The sequence below is a fragment of the Bombus vosnesenskii genome, unplaced genomic scaffold, assembly GCF_011952255.1.
Source record: "Bombus vosnesenskii isolate JDL3184/JDL3185 unplaced genomic scaffold, Bvos_JDL3184-5_v1.1 scf7180000013295, whole genome shotgun sequence".
NCBI lineage: Eukaryota > Metazoa > Arthropoda > Insecta > Hymenoptera > Apidae > Bombus > Bombus vosnesenskii.
Window position 1 is genome coordinate 5,971,911 of NW_022882946.1, and position 18,214 is coordinate 5,990,124.

General features: G+C 33.3%; 5 protein-coding genes across 10 annotated transcripts; 2 read left to right on the plus strand and 3 right to left on the minus strand.

The window, feature by feature from the left end:
- Positions 1 to 213: 213 nt before the first annotated feature.
- LOC117233387 (ubiquitin-related modifier 1) lies at positions 214 to 3,376 on the minus strand. Its single transcript, XM_033493642.1, has 5 exons — positions 3,184 to 3,376; positions 3,037 to 3,101; positions 2,895 to 2,976; positions 2,494 to 2,542; positions 214 to 1,665 (listed from the first exon to the last, which is right to left on the minus strand). The coding sequence occupies exons 1-5, from the start codon at positions 3,225 to 3,227 to the stop codon at positions 1,597 to 1,599; spliced, it is 309 nt and encodes a 102-aa protein (XP_033349533.1). The 5' UTR covers positions 3,228 to 3,376; the 3' UTR covers positions 214 to 1,596.
- On the plus strand, positions 2,910 to 8,784 carry LOC117233380 (kinesin-related protein 4-like). 3 transcript variants are annotated; one of them, XM_033493623.1, is made up of 6 exons: positions 2,910 to 3,048; positions 4,087 to 4,485; positions 4,545 to 5,048; positions 5,582 to 8,100; positions 8,185 to 8,399; positions 8,469 to 8,784. In XM_033493623.1, exons 2-6 carry the CDS (start codon positions 4,101 to 4,103, stop codon positions 8,599 to 8,601), a joined length of 3,756 nt encoding a protein of 1,251 aa, XP_033349514.1. In that variant the 5' UTR covers positions 2,910 to 3,048; positions 4,087 to 4,100; the 3' UTR covers positions 8,602 to 8,784. The 3 variants fall into 3 exon arrangements, with proteins under 3 accessions (XP_033349514.1, XP_033349516.1, XP_033349515.1); XM_033493625.1 differs by having other exon boundaries at positions 4,545 to 4,961; XM_033493624.1 differs by having other exon boundaries at positions 4,593 to 5,048.
- LOC117233381 lies at positions 8,711 to 13,594 on the minus strand. The gene is made up of 17 exons (XM_033493627.1): positions 13,246 to 13,594; positions 12,992 to 13,152; positions 12,721 to 12,903; positions 12,523 to 12,653; positions 12,272 to 12,448; positions 11,709 to 12,043; positions 11,583 to 11,615; positions 11,313 to 11,512; positions 11,006 to 11,245; positions 10,749 to 10,802; positions 10,459 to 10,690; positions 10,242 to 10,390; positions 10,068 to 10,169; positions 9,799 to 10,008; positions 9,538 to 9,720; positions 9,314 to 9,463; positions 8,711 to 9,238 (listed from the first exon to the last, which is right to left on the minus strand). The coding sequence occupies exons 1-17, from the start codon at positions 13,469 to 13,471 to the stop codon at positions 9,035 to 9,037; spliced, it is 2,970 nt and encodes a 989-aa protein (XP_033349518.1). The 5' UTR covers positions 13,472 to 13,594; the 3' UTR covers positions 8,711 to 9,034.
- A 46-nt stretch (positions 13,595 to 13,640) lies between these two features.
- On the minus strand, positions 13,641 to 15,418 carry LOC117233386. Of its 2 annotated transcripts, none has more exons than XM_033493641.1 (3): positions 15,394 to 15,418; positions 14,347 to 14,554; positions 13,641 to 14,182 (listed from the first exon to the last, which is right to left on the minus strand). In XM_033493641.1, exons 2-3 carry the CDS (start codon positions 14,350 to 14,352, stop codon positions 13,793 to 13,795), a joined length of 396 nt encoding a protein of 131 aa, XP_033349532.1. In that variant the 5' UTR covers positions 14,353 to 14,554; positions 15,394 to 15,418; the 3' UTR covers positions 13,641 to 13,792. The 2 variants fall into 2 exon arrangements, with proteins under 2 accessions (XP_033349532.1, XP_033349531.1); XM_033493640.1 differs by lacking the exon at positions 15,394 to 15,418 and adding an exon at positions 14,647 to 14,817.
- Positions 14,982 to 17,807, plus strand: LOC117233382 (E3 ubiquitin-protein ligase RFWD3-like). 3 transcript variants are annotated; one of them, XM_033493629.1, is made up of 3 exons: positions 14,982 to 15,187; positions 15,698 to 15,805; positions 15,893 to 17,807. In XM_033493629.1, the coding sequence occupies exons 2-3, from the start codon at positions 15,718 to 15,720 to the stop codon at positions 17,383 to 17,385; spliced, it is 1,581 nt and encodes a 526-aa protein (XP_033349520.1). In that variant the 5' UTR covers positions 14,982 to 15,187; positions 15,698 to 15,717; the 3' UTR covers positions 17,386 to 17,807. The 3 variants fall into 3 exon arrangements, with proteins under 3 accessions (XP_033349520.1, XP_033349521.1, XP_033349519.1); XM_033493630.1 differs by having other exon boundaries at positions 15,701 to 15,805; XM_033493628.1 differs by lacking the exon at positions 14,982 to 15,187 and adding an exon at positions 15,410 to 15,446.
- The last annotated feature ends 407 nt before the right edge of the window (positions 17,808 to 18,214 follow it).

Below are 18,214 nucleotides of genomic sequence, written 5' to 3' on the forward strand. Positions count from 1 at the left end.
CAATCGAGACACTTGGTTTCACAGGGGGGCATGGGTTACGCATCTCCATGCCTGAAAATGCATTGTGTTGGTGTGCAAAATACAGATACGTAGTGGCACAGACGACACACGAATGCACTTACGCTAACATTATGGCAAAAAAAAAAAAAACGAAAGAAAGATGAGAAGCAAATTAACGAGTTAAGAATCAGTTGGAAATATAAACTAACAAAATACGTTTAAATTTCTGATTTATCGAAAATACATTAGACGAATTCGTTGGAGTTTATAAGAATCTTTTGTTATTTCATACAAATATCATGTACAAAGGTTCTTCCCTTCTGATATATATGAAAAGCAGATACGTGACTCAATCGAAAGTCGACGAACTTTCTCACCTGCAATTAACGTCTGACTGGCTCGAAATTTTCGAGCCGCAACATCGATTGCTCCCCAACCGATGCTCGTTAGACCGTTTTCGTCGAATTTCACCGCGCAATGCGGGCCCGTGATTAATTGGCGGCATTGTTTCTCGTTAGTTTATTATATGATGAAGCGACTCGTCTATCGACCTCCATCAACGGCTGACCGACCACGATATCGCGGAAATCTAGTTCAGAGACGCGTCGCTGCCCTCGCGGATCATATTAAACGGAACGCAGAGCACGATGCTGGGAGCACGGTCGATCGATGAGCAAAAGGGGAATCGCAGACATCGTGGCAGCGAGTAGCAGGCTTGATTAACTTCACTCGGTCGAGCAAGTTGAAAAACCTTCGATACGATCTTTATCGTGTACCGTAAAGAACTACTACCACCGGTAATTAATTATACAGAAGAGGAAGTTCACCCAAGTTTCCTCATTTTTTCCATGAAAAGATCTCTTTCTTACTCCCTCTCTATTTATCTTTCTCCCTTCTTTCTATCAAGTTGGAACACGATCGTTACTTTTAATAGAGCTACCAGGGACCAACAACTAACTCTCGATGTGAACTGATCACGACGCACGCGCATAATCTCCGCTCCTGTATCGAAACTAATTTTCCTACGCAGTTACCGGAAGCTAATTCCTCTCCTCTTTTCTCTTCGTTTTTCTTCCTTTCTTTCTTCTTCTTCTTTTTTGTCAAAGTCGCCAAGAGGGAAATTCTATGAAGACAAGAATCAATAATTTCTTCCTATTTTCTCATTCGATCTTCTCCAATATTAATTACGAAGTAACGCGGGCATAGCTGTATACCAGGACGAGAATGGTAAGGGTTAAGTACCGAGATAGACAAGTCGTGTCTCCACTAGTGGAAACGGGGAACAGGATATGGCCCATTGGCTATGAAGCGAGAAAAGATTGGTAAGGTAGAGAAGGGGCAATAATACGAGGTTTCTTGGAAAACGGCCAACGTGTCAGCCGTAATATCATAGTCGTTACGTGGAACATCTCAAACGTACGTCGTGCGAATGAGCATTTTATTCTCTGACAGTGTGCACGTGTGCGCGTACTTTACACAAACAAGTGTCCCGCGAAATTATCATTTTGCCCGCAGCGATCGAATCAAGTCGTGCACCACCATCTTTGATTTCCTCTTCGTGAGTCGCCGTCTTGTCTTCTTGCGTAAAAATGCGTCCTATCCTCCGTGTAAGGTGGATATAAACAATATCGTGTCGCCTGAATTTATCTTGTAATTGCTCTCGTCCTGGAAATTTTCATAAAATTACCGTTATCGATATTAACTTCTTCGTTTCTTCTAATAAAATTGTAATTTACTTCCTGCAATTTGTTTTTTTTTTAATAAGATAAAAATGTAAGACGAAACGTATATCAAGACGATAAAAATGCACCGACATAAATGCAAGTACCGCAAAAATGGAGCGAAAAGAAGACAGAACAAGGAATAGTAGTACGATCGAAGCATACGAAACCTCGAGAAACGTCGGTATTATCATAATAATGGCTGAAACCATCATCCTTTCCGCGCCTGCTCTCCGACTCCTCCATAGCTCGCTTCTCGAGGCTTCTTTCTTTCCTCGAACGCGCTTAAGGAAGCGGAGTCTAATAGCGGTCGAGTTTTGTACATTTACAAATTTAAAATGATAATTCTGCCGTGGGTGTGGCAAGCCTTCAAGATCATTTGCGCCCTTTCATCTTTTCTCTCTTACTTTCCATCCTCCAGTTACAGTCCAAACCAACCACCTCACAGTAGGTCGATTATGCGTCTCGCAAAAAGTTCCACGATAGAATACTCTCGCTAGACGTTTGTCAATTGTTCAGAAACAGGTGTCTTACCCCATCTCGATTACGATCAACGCGTTATTGACATCCCACATGACTACTTTTTATAGTTTCTCGTATAAATAGGAGGAAAATAAAAAAGAAAAATTGAAAAATCATAACACGTAATCGAAAATTCACGTAACACGTGAAAGTGTCTGGGTATTATAGCTGGTATCAGTAATGCACTACTAATTTTAAATGTTATTAAGAACAACTTTTTTAAGTATGATGCGAATAATTTTATGCTTACCAATAATTCCCAATCGGTGTCATTTACAAGTACCAAAATTCCTGGTCGCCTATGAACATAAAATAGTATATAAAATAAGCGTGTACATGTACTATTTATATATATCTAGACACAAAAATGTTTACATGTTTGAATGAATGAGCTATCTCTGTAGTTGTAACTTCATTAATGTGAACTGTGGTGCCCTCTCGATTAAAACTGTGAAACTCGTAAGGTGCCATGTTGATCTTATATATCATAGAATTGGCAAGTGCGAATTAATACAATAATAACGTATTGTGTTTATAGTAAGAAGTACGAGGTACAACACGAGTGTCGGAGTATCAATTGGTGAAACATTTTGAACAATTACTTGAAATGGTTCTACCGTTAACGTAAAAATATATGATTTAATAACTTACACGGTGTCTCCTTGCATAAAAAGTTCCGGTCGTTCTTTTAGAAGGTTATCTTTTATCCAGAAAAGTAACTTTTGTATAGTCCCTATAAAATTTCATATCACGAATTAATATTTTACACTGGGAGAAATTTTATAGAACTTACATTCGTTTCCAGGTAAGTTCACAGAGTGCTTTTTCTTTTTGTCGAAAAGTAATTCTGCCCCACCTCTGAAATTATTTAATAATTCGATATACATGTATATTGTTACGATCGCAAGAAGAGTTAGGTTAAGTATCGATTCCATATTACCCGAATTCAATGGTCACGGGAATACTGCTACTTTCGATAGACATGTTTTTTTTTATTTTTCGTAAAATTATGCCGCCTTACAATACTATTAATTATTATTATATAATTACAAACAAAATATCGTTCACTGCGCATAGAAACAACTTAAACGACATTACAACTTCGTTCCACGTTCCTTCTATTCAAGTGATCAGTAGTGTATGCATGTTGCAAAATAGAAATTTCCGAATTCAAAATTTAATTTAAAAAACAGTTATACATTGTAATAGTTTCATCTCTTCATCGATATTTTATAATTTACAAAAGTTCTTCTACAAATCTTCGCAATTATTAATCTTATAATATTATGCATCGAGAAATCGAAAGAAACGATCATTCCATTGATATAAAAATATTTGCTTGTTATGAATATGTATATTAATATCAGTAATATCAATAACAAGTATTCACAAAAAATAAAATTTATGCCAAACGTAATGTAAAAAGCAGAATGTAGAGCAGGTGCCTCTTAAATGCTATGCAAAGTACACTCCTGTGTATTCGTGGGTCATTAGCCTTAATAATTATGAGTTTAATTGCGTGGTGAAGGTTGTGTTATACATGATTAACACCAATTGATAAAGAAATAAAGTTTGTTAGTTGAAAATAATATTTAAAAATGTAATTATTGTTGAACGAATATAGAATAAATGATGTGCATTTGATAAAAATGTAGAATGTACAGATGGACTGAAGTGCAGGTGTGATCAGCGGCAGTTGTAATGGCGGTCGTCGGAAAAGTGCAATCGCAGACGTTAAATATTTAAAAAACAAAGTGGCGCAAATCCAATACCCGTTTGCATTATTTTAAATTTTTTATCCTCGTATAATTTTATATAATTGTAATACGTTTTCTGTGTTCAGTATCAACTTGCACAATGTCGCAAAGAAATGAACGTACTTCGGATGAAACGGAGTCACAAAAGCATGCAGAAAATCACAATAAAGAACAATCAAAATGTGAAACAAGCATGTTAAACAATGACACAGAACAACCAATGTTGGAGGATGAAGAAATGCCAACGTATATCAGTGTATCTACTCCCTCAAAACGCGAAGATTCAGATATCAGTAATACAAAACAAGCGGATAGAATCCCAATAGAAGAAGACCACAGTCGAAGTCCTTATCCCAGCGATGATCAAGGAGGCGGCAGTATCTATGTACTGTCTTCTGGTGAAGAAAGTACTCATCCATACAATGATGAAGAAAGTAACCATCCATACAACGATGAAGAGGAAGATGAATATGCAGATAGTGAAGGTAAGTAAATAATAAAACCTCGTTTCTACATTGCAATGTATATACATATATGTATGCAGATATGGATGAAATGGATCTTGAAAATGATCATGAAAATGCAATGATAGATGAGGAGGAAGAAGAAGATGATGATGATGATGACGAAGGAAACCTTTTGAGACTACATAATGACGACGATGAAGATGTTGAGACAGAATATGATCTGGAGTGCTTTGATAGAGTATCTGATGATTTTGTCTTAAACAAAAGATTAAAGCAACACCATAAAGAGAGGAGTTTATCATTACAAGATTTAAGCATTTCAAAAAACAATGTTCATTTGTCACATAATAGAAAAAGACATAGCATGAACATTTTCAGACATAATTATTTAGGTATGCAGCAAAATCCAATGCCATATTCTATTGCACAAAAAAAGCAAATGATGTCAGTTAAGTATCAACACGTGGAAAGTAAAGTGAAACAGTACATAAAAGGTATAAAAGAACAAACTAGAAGATCTATGGAAAAGCGTATTAAAGAGCAAGAATTTATAATGAATAAAAATCATGCAAGCAATGAAAGTAAGAAATATGTTTATCGAATTATATTTGAATTGAAATATTCATATTAGGAAAATATATTCGATGTCTATTATAGTTGTTATGATTTGAAATGTCTTTACATAATTCAATAAAGTACTGGGCTGCATTATGGTATTTAGACAAAAAAACACTAGAGAATATGGTTCACCATGAAAGCTTATAAGCATAGAAGTCCAACAAGACTGGTCATGGCTACTGCACATATCCCATTCGAAAAGTATAGATTAAAATGTGTAGACCCGGTACAAATGCAAACGGTCGTCGAGAGAATTTTGGCGGCGATATTATCTATATTTTCTGAATGGAGCATTTTCAGAAGATGTGACCATCCTTATTGGGCTCTGCCACTCATAAGCTTTCCAATAATATCCCATACTCTCCAGTAAGCATTGGCCTAAATGCTATGATACAGTCAAATATTGTTTGTGACATTCTTGTATGTGAATGAATAACCAAGTTCTAAGGCAAATACGTAATCAATGTAAACTATAACTTTTACTTTTTGCTTATAGACAATGACACTGAGCAATTGAAAGCAAGAGTTAATAAAACCATAAAAGATTATGCTGAGAAAGCTATTCAGAATTTACAACGTGATGAAGCTGAAAATGATAATTTAATATACAATACAGCACAAATATTGGAAAATGGAGAAAATAATAAAACCTCCAACAGAATTATTGAAAATGATTATAAACATATTCGAAAGGACACTGAATATAATGATATACCAAATGAGAAACGAGTGCAGAATTCCGATGATAAATTAGAAAAACGAAATGGTTCAGTAGATGTCAATATCCGTCATATCGAATATCAAAATGCTTTAGATAGAAATATGAGATTTGGTAGCATAAATCAACCTTCTCTAATTAATGGACATCAGACAACGCCCACATTTATTAATTTACGTACGTTAAGCTATGAAGAATACATGCACAGTGCCTCTAATATGGAACAAGGAGAAGAATTACCTGAACAAAGACAAGAAAAAATGAACGAAACAGAAATATATAATGAAGCAGAAATGATTAGTTCACAAGAAATTGATAACAATATTAACTGTCCTTTAAAAATTGCAAACGTTAAAAGTATCCGCATAATACAAGATGAACCAGAAAACTTAAATTTTACAAAAATTAATGCAACTAATAGAATAAATGCCGAGAACACTGAAATAATTGAGTTGAAAACTCAACTCAATGAGAAAGACGCACAATTTATTAATTTACGAGATGCCTACCAAAAAGTATTGGCAGAAAATATAAAAATGAAACAAGAATTGGATAATCTAAAAAAATCTTTAGCAAAATATGAGGATCAGAATAAAACATGTGAAATGAAAACTGCATTTGTACAAACTGAAACAGTTTCAGAATCTACTTCTAATCAAGATACTGTAACTTCAGGAGAAGCAAACAATAAAATATCTACTAGTAGTGTTGCATCTACAGCAAGTTCTACTGATCAATGGGCAGATAGTGCTTATAGCCCAGCTATATCCATTAAGCTCCCTGATTTGACACCAATTCTTAATTCTGATGATAGTATTATACTCACTGATGGGAATACTCCAAGAAAATTAGCACATCCATTATCTCGAACATTTATTACTTCATCTCGAATTTTGCAAACACTTTCAAATATAACCCAAGGGAAGACAAAAGTTGAAAGTCCTTTAGTAAGAAATATCAAGAAACGATTAAATGAAAATTCTACAGATCAGATATCAAATATAGAATACAATTCTCCAATTCGTGCATCAAGTTCCAAAAAAAGAAAAGCTACAGAAATGCTTGATACATCTACTTCTGTTCAACCTTTCAAAATACCTCATACAACTGTAGAATCTGAGAGAAAAAATAGTACTGATACAACTGATGTAGAATTTAAATATTCTGAGGAACATGCAACGTCAAAATCAGAACAAATAGAAGATACATCGGTCAATAAAGATATTAATGGTTCTACATCTGCAGAAAATAAGATACAACAGACAGATGATCATGAGGACAGTGTAAAATGTTTCATATACAGGGAAGATGAAAATAGCAAAAATAGAAGTTTCTTAATTCAAGCAGAAGAACCTATAAAAGATGGATTAGATAATGAAAAAAATCGCATTCAAGAATGTGGTCCATATTTATTGGGTAATCTTGAAGTAAGAATGTCTGAAATAAATGGAACGATTAGTGTTTGGGGTAAAGAGGTAGGTCATGAATCTATAAGCGATAACGAAGATGATATGGAAGTCTGTGTAAAATCAAATGAACAGAGAATGTGTCAGACTTGGCAGAATACATCACAAACGAGATTTAATGGAAGTCCGCTTGTGTGTTCAACTAATAAAAAGCAGAAAGTTCCAAACAAATTCAGTAGGTCCAATATTCCTCAATGTTGTCATTCTTTATCATTAAATTCAACAAAGGCGTCTTCATCAATAGAAGATGTAAATGACAAAAGACATATGAGTAATTCTCTCAGCCCAAATATTTGTGTTCCTTCTTGTGAAAACTGTAATTCTTCAAAATATCATCAAGAATGGCCAACATGTAAAGATGCATCGAGTTCACAAGAAAAATTACATTCCTGTTATACACATCATATTGGAGTCACAGATAAAGGATGTAGTTGTGGTTTATATCATGAGACACAAAAGCATGATGTTAGTCTTAAGCATTGTAAAGATAAGTTTCACAGTAATGGAATTCGGAGAGATTCATGTAAAAATACATTTACCCCAGATTCGAAAAATCATTTACACGAAAACTATATGGACGCCACTACCGAAATGAGCAAAGTAACTTGCAAATATCATGCGTGTCGATGTTCACTTCAAAATGTAGTGGATAAAAGTCCAGGCTCGAAATACTGTAATCCTGTTAGAGATATTTCATATAGATGTAAATCATCTTTGGACAATATAAATATTCACGAGCATTCTGACAAACATATATGTAATCACAGCCCTTCACGCGATGATGAAGAAGAGGCTCTAATTCCAATTAAACGATCTAATGAAACGCCTGAAGTAAGATAATAAAAGCATAAATATAATCTTAACAAATTTATCAAAAACTTTATGTTCATGTAACGTTTGTTTCTTTATGTACAGACGAGACAACGAAGATTAAGTGGTAAAAGGGTAAGAGGAATTCTTATGGATCTTTTAAAGGGATGTGGAGATTGCCGTAATAATAGTACTGTTAGTTTAAGTAAAAGTGGATTTCGAAAAGGAACACCTTCTATGGCAAATGATCCTCCACAAATTAAGATTTCTTCTCCTACACTCGGGCCTACATGTTCCACTTCTACGCAATGCAATGACAGGTAACTATATTGTACACTATCATAAAAACATGATATATACATGGAATACGTTATTACTTTTACTTACAGGTGTTGCCATGCATATGCACGTAGAATTGAATCTCAACTTGAAGAATTTCGATTGGAAATGGAAAGAGTAAGATCGCGTTCAGACGCAATCCTAGATATGCTCAATATGCTTCATTCTGTGGATACGAACTAATGAAACTTATATAATACTAAATAAGTGCTTTTTCCTTGTACAGATCACTATTTTAATTTCTTTAAATCGATTTGCACTATCATCAAAAATTCTTATTTACCTCTTCTACTTCATTGCATATAAGGGTTACATGAACAATTTATTACAATAAAATACATAAATAAAAAAACTGCTACATTGTAACAGATGTCATTCGTATTATAATGATTCAATTTTTGCGACATTGATTAATGTAACAACAAGTGAATTTCATCAGTCTTACATTGTATAAATTTTTACTATTTTGTAATATATTTACGAATACAAACTAGACAATTTTTTTACATTCTAGAAATGAAAACAGATACTTCACATGTAATTTAAACAAGTCAGTGCGACGATTTTCACTTCTATATCAATAAAATATTGATATAGATAATATATTAATTTCCTATTAATAATTGCAGTCGCAGGAATCGAATCCTGTCCCAGCCTCTCCAGGCAAAACACCGGGCGGCATCTCTCCTTGTCCCTTAAAGATATTAGTGTAAGATGTTTTCAAATAATTTACGTGACCTTGTAGTGATCTTATCCGACCTTGAGCTTGCTCAAACGCCTCGTTTAAGTTGTTTATTTGACCCTGCATTTTCTGTCTTATCTAAGAGGAATAAAGCAATAGATAAGTTAAATTAATGTCTAGAAAGGAATGTCAGCTTTTTGAACGATAAATTACTTCGTCTCTATCTTTCTGTGCAGCTCTTGCGGTAGCTCTGCATTGAGCCAATTGTCGTTCCATTTCCGCAATTTGGCTTTGCATCGATCTCCTTACAGTTTCACATCTTTCTTTCGTTCTTGCTACTTGTCTCGCAGAATCTTCTCGAATCTTTAATATTTATTAGAATTACTATACATTTTCCAATGAAATATACAATAATATAATATAATAAATAATAATACCTGTTCAAGCATTGCTGTCAACTGTGTAACTTCGTGCATTTTTTCATCGATGCGTTTCTGCAATTGTGCTTCGTGCTCTTCAAATCTTGCAAGCGTATTTTTCATACGTTCATTCTCATGTCGTAGTTCAGTATTTCTTCTTTCTAATTCATCGAATCGTCCCGAACCGTGACCTCTTTCATCCTAAATACATATATTGTTTACAAACGTACCGTTTTTTTTACAAGACCAGAACTGGTAGAAAAATGTGAAAACATTAACCTGCAGTGCTTGATATTCGCTACGCAAAACGTCCAATTGATTTTGCAATGTTTGAATTTTATCTTTGCAACCTATAACTTCCCGTGAAAGATCCTCGCAGTTGCGTTCTGCAACCAAACGCATCTGTTGCGCTTCCTGTAGTTTCACTTGTGTTTGTTTTAGAATATCCGGCAACGGCGCAAGTTCTGCGAGTTTCTCTTGGAACTGATTCTATTCGAAAGATAGTAAAATGTATCAAGATAATCATGCACACGTAAATATTTACGTACTTTCACTCTCCCTATTTCCAAGGTGACATTTTCATTCATCCGTGCGTTATCCATTTCCATTAGATCAAGTTGTCGCCGTTGTTCTTCCACTTGTTGTTGTGCCTGTTTTTACACAGTTACTTTTATATTTACCTATAACAACGTATTTAAAGGAAATATAAGGTAAAAAGGAACCTGTAAATATTTGTTTCGATAGTCCTCCAACTGAGCGGCTTGATCTTGAATCAAGGATCGTAATTCTTCAAGTTCATCTTGAGCTTCTCGGAAACGTTGCTTGAAGACGATCAAAGTTTGCTCTTGCTCAACCATCTGTTCCTTAAAACCTAGTTTTAAATTAATTATATTGTTATAATATAAAACATTGAAATTGAGAAACATTCCAAATAATCACCTTCGTATTTTTCTTTCTCAGCTTCCATTGTCTTCAATCGTTCTTGAGTGTCTACGAGTTTGATTTCCAACTTTTCTTTCTCTTCGATAGATTCACGCGTTTGTTGTTTCAACTTGTCAGCATCTGTTCTTAAACACGAAACCTCGCATAATTTGTTTTTGTAATCATCTTGAAGACGTGCATATTGTTCGCGTAGGTCACGTAACTGTTGCTGAGGACACGTGCTAGCGCCCTTTTTTTAAATAGCTGCTTTAGTTCATGTTAAATCTTTTTCTGAAGTTCAATCTTACCATAGGAGCGTTTATGCAAGGACCAGTACAGGTTGCAGAAGGAGCAGGTGGTATCTACGTACGACGAAAAACGATCTTACATGTTATGTAATATATCACACTTAATAAAAATAAAATATCTGAAAATTTTCGAAAAATATATTTATTTCGTGGAAAATTATTTGTGACATTTCAACAATTTTATCGGCATGCGACATTTTATCTTTGAACGTTTACCAATCTTTACAATCAAGCTAATCGAAATATTGAATAGATACCTTAGGAAGAGGTATAGAAGGCGATTGTGTAATTGGAGCCGGACACGGTACGTAAGGAGTCGCGCTTGGTGGCTGCTGCATGCCCAAAGATGGAGGAGGACAACAACCACAAGGCGCACAAGGGCCAGTACATTTCAGCAACTTGCGTTGTTGCTCCAATTGTTGACGTTCTCGTTGAACATTAGCAAGCTCTATCTGCATATTACGTACTTCGCATTCCATGGTACCCAATTGTTGTTCCTATAAAATATACAAATAAATAAACATAGAAATTAAACCAAACTTGCAGCATATTTCGAAGATGTACTAGCTGTTTGGTACTGTTCCCATAGGCCGCAAGTTTGTTCTCTATTTCAGCGGGGCAAGATCCTCTTGGAGGAGGTGGTGGTCCTGTACACAGTGTTTTAACCGCGGCAGGACTTCGACAACACATATCGATTTGCGAAGATGAATCACTTGTAATGCAAGCTCCTGTTATTGACGCACCACCCGCGAGTCTCGGTGAATCTAAAATAATAGTATTTATTAATTTTCAATACACAAAGTACTTTCTTTTATTATAATAGACATAGCTCACCTCCGCTAGGTAAATATGTATGATTCGGCCTCACTGAAACACATTATAAATTTTATTTTTAATATTAAATCAAAAAAAAAATTATACAAAGGAAAATCTTAAAAACTTTGTCATTGGGATACAAACCGCATACAGTATTTGCGATTGGTGACAAAGTATCGGCGATTTGAGGTTGAAGACAACACTTGCACCGACAATAATCGTCGTCTTGCTGTAACGTAGTGGTGTACGAAATCGAACGTAGAGGAGACGGACTTGACACTTCGGACGAAATTCCACCTGGGCAACAAGGTGTGTAACAACAAGGACTAGTGATTCGCTGATTCAAGCAAGCTAATTGACGTGTCAATTCCACATTTTCCTTCACAACTATTCTCATTTCAGCCTGCAACCCGCATACCTTCCTCTGAAGACTTTCAACGGCGGTATCCTTTTCTAGCAATGCTTCTTCCAATTTGTATCTAACACGTCAGTAAGTTAATTTTTGTAACAAAGACAAGATCACATGGTTTATGTCACCATGCTTCTATTAGCGACAATCTATGCAATCGTCGTTAAGGAGACTGATTAGTTTTCACATTTTTTTTTATCGATTTTCTATTTTTTTTTTTTTTTTTTTATGTCGAGAAACGACAGATAATTTATGAAATTCATAGCTGTGTAAAATGAAGTTGTTTCATAAAACTTACTTGCCACCTTCAAGCTGTGCATTTTCCAATACCAATTTTTCCTGCATAGTTAACGATTCTGTTAACTTTCCAGTTAAATTTTGAAGACATCTATCTTTTCCTTTCTTTTTACTATCTGCCACAACAATCTTTGGAATTTCATCCTCCGTAGTTCCGCAAACAATCACTCTTGGAAGCCTAGTTAAACAATAATACAAATTTTAAAAATGTATTCTAAAAAAAAAAAAAAAAAAATAAATGATATAACATACCTATCTTCTGGATATTCTATTTGAGGTAAGTCGAAGCGTTCTCTAAGCTTTTCTATCTCTATGTCTGTCTTTTCGTCTACCATATCTATTTTCTCCTTTGCTATTTCAAGTTCTTCCTCTTCGGTAATGATCTAGAAATTATTTTTCCTATACACTTCACCGCGCTACTTGCTTCGATGATCGATAAAGAATACTTACGGCGGTGGGTCTCATAATGGGTTGCATATTGAACATCCTAGCAAAAGTAGTACTCGAGATATCGGACACGCCTAGTACTCGTTGTATTTTCCGCGTTATCTGCTCAAATTCTGCCAGTTTTTTCATCACTTCGTCCTGCTTCTCATGTATTATTAACGTATCTTCGTCGGTTAAATCTTTTTTCTATAATACAAAGCAATCCTTTTTAAATCTCGATGTTCGATGTTTCGAATTTCAAATTTCATTAGTTTATTATTTCCAGAACTATTACAGTTGTAAGAGCGGCTATTTCTTCCTTTAGCTGATCAATTTCTCTTGCAAGAACGACGCAACGTTCATCCGCCTTCTTCATTTCCAACAGTACAACGCTATCAGTCAACGGAGATGAACTCAATATCGATTCATGTCGTCCACCAGGTTTAATTGGCACACCTAAACAATGCATAAATTGATTATACTTTATACATTTTTTTGTATTATCTTATTGCATTTTTTCTACCTTTTGCTGAATTTACGATATCATACCTTCACCGAGACCGGGAGGAAGCGGATACGGTGGAGGCAGTTCTTCCGTATCAATTCTTGATACCGGTCTTGATACCGATTTTGCTACAGATTCTGTTCCTTCTTCCTCTTCCTTTTGTGGTTCTTCTTCTTCTATTGGTTCTTCTTCTTCTATTGGTTCTTCTTCTTCTTTTGATTCTTCCGCTTCATCTTGAAGAGCTTCGTCAACGTTTTCTTCTTCGGCCATGCTTCATAATTGAATAAATTTATTATAAGATAATTCAATGTTAACAAAATGTTCTCGAGAACTAAATAATTTTATACTTTTTCTGTGAATCGCTTCCCGCTTGATCCGAATTCTCGATTTCTTCTAATTTTAGTGGTTGAAAATTCGATTTTTGTTTAATCTCCTTCGATTTGTCGTTATAATCATCGATTTCGTAAGTCTACCCAAATTATTTTAAGTTAGCTTACAACAATCTATCGATTTCCATTTTCAAATACTAGTGAATATACTAAGGAGTTACTTATTAACTGTTGCATAATTTGAATACAAATAATACCAAAATCACACCCGGTTAAGAATGTGTGGTTCAAGATCCACTTGTTGCAGAAATAAAGATTCTACAAGGGTTTTAGAATGCTTGGAATTTCTTGATTTAAAAGGTAGCGCGTGACCCTCTTGATGATACTCGATTGCTAAAGAGCATATGTCCGGTAAATTTAGAGGCTTTTTCAGATCGAACAAAGATTCCAATGAGCTGAACGTATCTCTCTTCAACGAAGACTCCCTGTATTCCGTACTTTTTTTTTGTAATTTTGAGCTACCTCTTTTCAAACGTTTCAAATCATGAAAACTTTTGGTTTTAACAGGACAATTATCGAGCTCGCGAGCACGAGGAGGTGTCTGTGAATTCCTTGGAGAACGAGATATATTCCACGTACACGGTCTCCGCTTCTAAATTAATTAAATCGTATTTTTAAATATTTGTCTATTTTTGAAATGTAATTAAATTTATCTAACATTTTCTTTTTATTAAATACATTCTACGTGAACAGATGATTCTTCGATGTTAAAGAAAGTTGCAAGTATATACATTAAAAATTTAACCAATATTTTACCTTCATTATTTTACCTTCGATACAACACCGTTGCTTCGCTGAAGAACACAAGGTCTTTACACAGCTATAGTAGATTCAAGAACAATGATCCCTTTCCTCTCGTTTATTCACTGAAGAAACGGTATCGCTATCAAATCGCGTCGAACGATTTCTCCAGTTTTGTATCGAAATTATCTTTTTTTTTGTTTAATTTTTATAGATCTCGAAACTGAAATACATGCTATATTAATGTAACAATCGATGGATAAATTTGTTAAATTGTCAGAGAAAGTAAAATAAAACTCAAAATATGACACTTACTCGGAAAAACCTTCAATTTCTTCAAATACGAATATAAAGCATACGTCTTTTATTTTTATGTTACACAGCTACATATTTAAACTTATCAACTGTATCCAAGGTATATCTAACTATGTATTTATACAAAAGATATGTATAAAAAATCAGAATTGTTCTAAATTTATAATAGTGACAAATAATACAAAATGAAAACATTAATTAAACATTAATGTTAAAAAAAGAAAAATTTCTTCAAATTAAAGATGTCGGAAGAATTGCCAACACCATGGGCATGAATGGAAAATACAAAGTTTTTTATTTATTGTATATTAAAGTGTTTGTAATAACTAATGTAATGAAGGAATTGAATGGTGATTACTCCTGAGATAGATGTAAATAACATTTGTAAATAACATGATTTTATTGATATAAAAACAGTACATTACACGGTCTTACAAAAATTGGGATGACATCTTTCACGATTAGGTGAAAACGTTTGCGAAGCAATAATGTTAGATTAAGACATTAATTATTAGAAAAAAAGCATTTATTGCTTGACATTGTAAGTAATACGATTTTAGAATCGTTTTGTATATTTGATTCTTATGGTAATATATTCATTCACGAAAGGTCACGAAATGTCTGTTGTATACAAACAAACTTATTGCCATATTTGATTTATTATGTTTCTTGCGAAAAATATATGTACATTCTTATCTTTAAAAAATTCTAGTTACTTATAGTAAAATAAGCACTTCCAATACTTACCTATAGATAGATTGCTTTTGATTTTTATAAAATGGAGGTTATGGAAATAGAGGGTAAGTATTAACAGCATGTCAAATAAACAACGCTTAACAGGATAAGTTGTATCAAGTAAAATCATGTACATGTGTGATTGAACATAAAAATAATTAAAATATTTTTTTATTTTCTATGCTATAAAGAATATAAACCTTATTAGTCACTTTTTATGTTATAAATTAAAGAATAAAGGGATTTATATATATATATATGTATTTGTATATACAAAAGTACAATTATTCATTCTAATTTTGATAAAATATTACAGCAGAAGAAGGAGAAGCACAAATGGAACATGTAGTAGAAGGTCATTCTGAAGAATCTGATAATGATAATGCTGACGACTTAGAAATCCAAGTTCAAACAGAAGATACAAGTAAGTTCATTTTAAATTTCATGTATGTTGTATTAAATATATAAATATCACATTATTTAGAAAATAATATTGCATGTAATATTTTAGAAGACAATGATGAAAATGAAACAAAAGCAAAAAAGGCAAAAGAAACAACTTTAAATGAATCTGATGTTGATTCTGACCAGTCTTGTCCAATATGCATGGATTTATGGACTAGTTCTGGGGATCATCGTTTGTGTTGTTTACGATGTGGACATTTGTTTGGATATAGTTGCATTTTAAGATGGTTACAAACTTCTTGCACTAGTGGCAACCGTCGTTGTCCACAGTGTAATAGGAGAGCTGCTGTGAAAGATATCAGAATGTTGTATGCCAAAAAGTTAACGTCTATAGATACCAGCGAATTGGATAAATTAAAAGAACAATTAAATAATGTTAGTTCTGAAAAAAATCGTATAGAAATGGAACTTTCAAAATATACTTTAAGACAAAAGTTATTTGAACAGCAAATTGCTAGTATGAGGAATAGGATCTCTGAACTAGAAAGTCAGCAATCAGAAATAAATGTTCATTCTTACCAGAAGATTTCTAAACATATGATTAAAAAGTTCCATTTAGATCGATCTATAGAGATATGTAAGGACGGCGGTTGCCGTGTATTAGACTACAACCCATGGTTTGGATTCCTAGTTGTATCTCAGAAGTCAACTAATATGTTATTTTCGGGTTATGGTATTAAAAAAATTGACTCGGATAAATTTCAACCACGTCAATTTATTCTTTTACATAATCAAGTTATAAGAGATATTACATTTAATACAACTCAACATTCGTTGCTGCTTAGTGTTGGTTTTGATAAATGTGCAAAATTAATGGATATTCAAAATCACATTATTTTGCATACTTATCAAACAGGATCTCCATTGTGGAGCTGCTGTTGGTCAGGCAATAATTCAAATGTATTTTTTGCGGGTGCACAAAATGGATCTATAACACAATTTGATATTAGACAAACTTCTGGTGCTGTTGAAACTTTAGACAATGCAGGCGACAGATCACCAGTAGTTTCTCTAGCAACAGTGCCTTTTAATCCGGGTAGCGGTATTAGTCGGGGTGGATTCATAGCATGCCATTTGAGTACATGTTATGCTTATGAGCAGAAAGACTCAAAATATTTACCTAAACAAATATTCCTTGAAGGTCCGTTTATATCTGTGTGTTACGATCAAAAGAATAATCATACTTTAATATCTTCCCGACCAAATGCTAGACAGCCTCATGCACGACACATAGTATGTACTATAGAAAAAGACAGTGAGGAATCAACAATTTGTAATGTAGTACATACGTTCCATGCTGGTAATTCTCAACAGTTATTGTCTCGACCATGTTACTTAAATATTGAAAATGATACATTAGTTGCTGCATATCAAGAATCTAGTACCAGTATATCATTATGGAGTGTATCTACTGGAAAACAAGTAAATAGTCTTCCTGTTTCTGATCCTGTAGTGGATATGTGTGCAGTTGATGTTAGTAATAATTTATATTTAGCAACACTCTCTTCAAAAAAAGTTAGAATTTATAATCATGGATAACTATCATTACTATGGAAGTAAATAAAAATATCTCATATTTTTTCCATACACATCATACATTTATAATGTAATAGATACATGATATAACTAATAATATCGTATTTGTTTTTACATTAAATTTAAACAACATTATTTTATATAAAATTGTGTGTTGTCAAAAAAAAGTAATGATACAAAATCTAAACTCGTAAATATGAAACATAAATTTTCTTATTAACGACAATGCAAAAATTTCTGTATACACAACTTGAATTACCAAAAAATACTAAAAGGAAATTTTTATGTTACCATTTCCCATTTAAAGATACACATGTTTATTGCTGTGCATATATACAATGAATATTTGTTATATAAATATTTTTCTACCAATCTAAAAACTGTTTCAGTAGTTGTCCTGCATACTATTTCAAAACAGGATAATAATATTAAAGATAATTATATATTTATATACTATTAGATAATATAACTAATAATATACAAATTTATTGAACTCAATAGATAATCAAGATATTAAAATAAGGAAATTTTTGTACAAGTATCCCTATTATTTTTATTAAAAAATGTTATTTATTGATATTTTTGAAGTATTAAATTACATTTAGAATCTATATAGCTGCTGTAACCAATTATTTTCATAAAATACTTCATGTGTAATTAATTTGTTATATCTGTAATTATAAATCAAACAAACCAAATAGTATAATCTAGTAGTACACCTCTAACACAGCCTCCGCATAAATTACTAGAAAATGTGAAAGAAAATTTAAAATTCCTATGCCAGGAATACAATATTGTTTAAATATATTAAGAAAAATCTATGTAACTTGTA